Raw genomic sequence first — 818 nt, 5'->3', positions numbered from 1 at the left:
AAAAAAAAAAAAAAAGGTGGATAGTGTTGCATTATTCTAACGAACAAGTTATTGACTAAATGTAAGAATTTGACCTGATGCATATATCTAACAAGGATAGGAAAGAAATTGCCTTATAAAAGGTAAAGTGCCTTTGGAAATCAGTTTAAGGGGACATGAAAAGTTTCTGCCACTGCTGTGAACTAACCACCACACAGAATATGAAAGCTTTGGGAGTCAGCTGTCCACAACAGGCCTAAACCAGTTAAAGCACCAGCACAAAAACACAAACAGCAAAAATAATGCCTAATTATCATTATTTACAAAATCCCAAAAAATATCAGGATGGCACAATCCTAGTTTATGCTAATGCCTGTTATAGGGTCCCCTTTAGCTGAGAATGCAACATTCTCACATAGCATTATGAATTGCTCTCGGTAATGCAGCACCAAGTAAAACAGAGCATGAATAACTAGAAGATTTCACTGTTACATAAATGGAAATAAAGTTTTGGGTCTAACTTTCAGATGCCCTTACCTTTAGATAGTCCACAAACTCTTTGACTTCCATCTTGGCCTCGTGCATTCCCGCAACATCTTTGAAGCTTACACCTTTCCCAGATTTCCCATCGACAATAGTGAATTTAGCCATTTTTAATTGATTCTGGTGGAGCAGGCAGATTATTTGACATCAGAAAATATTTGATTTGTACAATTCTACAACGAATGTAAATGAAGGAATCCTGACTTACAAAAGCGCTAAAGCCACCATCTCTCCCACCCATTCCTGCCAGGCGGAAGATGTACCAGAGAATTGCAACCCCAATGGCAGCCATACCG

The 818-nt window shown here is 38.4% G+C and overlaps 1 protein-coding gene across 1 annotated transcript in view; it reads right to left on the bottom strand.

Annotated features, from left to right (window-relative positions):
- LOC107561422 (paraplegin-like) overlaps positions 1–818 on the bottom strand; it is a gene marked incomplete at its 5' end in the record, with an annotated part of 8,507 nt that overhangs the window by 7,076 nt on the left and 613 nt on the right. The window contains 2 exons of the mRNA XM_016245865.1: positions 501–642; positions 731–818. The exon at positions 731–818 is cut by the window's right edge and continues 42 nt beyond it. Of these exons, the coding sequence (XP_016101351.1) occupies positions 501–642; positions 731–818 (230 nt within the window). The remainder of the gene's footprint in view (positions 1–500; positions 643–730) is intronic.

This window comes from Sinocyclocheilus grahami, unplaced genomic scaffold (assembly GCF_001515645.1).
Source record: "Sinocyclocheilus grahami isolate Dianchi unplaced genomic scaffold, SAMN03320097.WGS_v1.1 scaffold772.1, whole genome shotgun sequence".
Taxonomy (NCBI): domain Eukaryota; kingdom Metazoa; phylum Chordata; class Actinopteri; order Cypriniformes; family Cyprinidae; genus Sinocyclocheilus; species Sinocyclocheilus grahami.
This window is presented reverse-complemented; position numbering and strand designations above follow the sequence as displayed.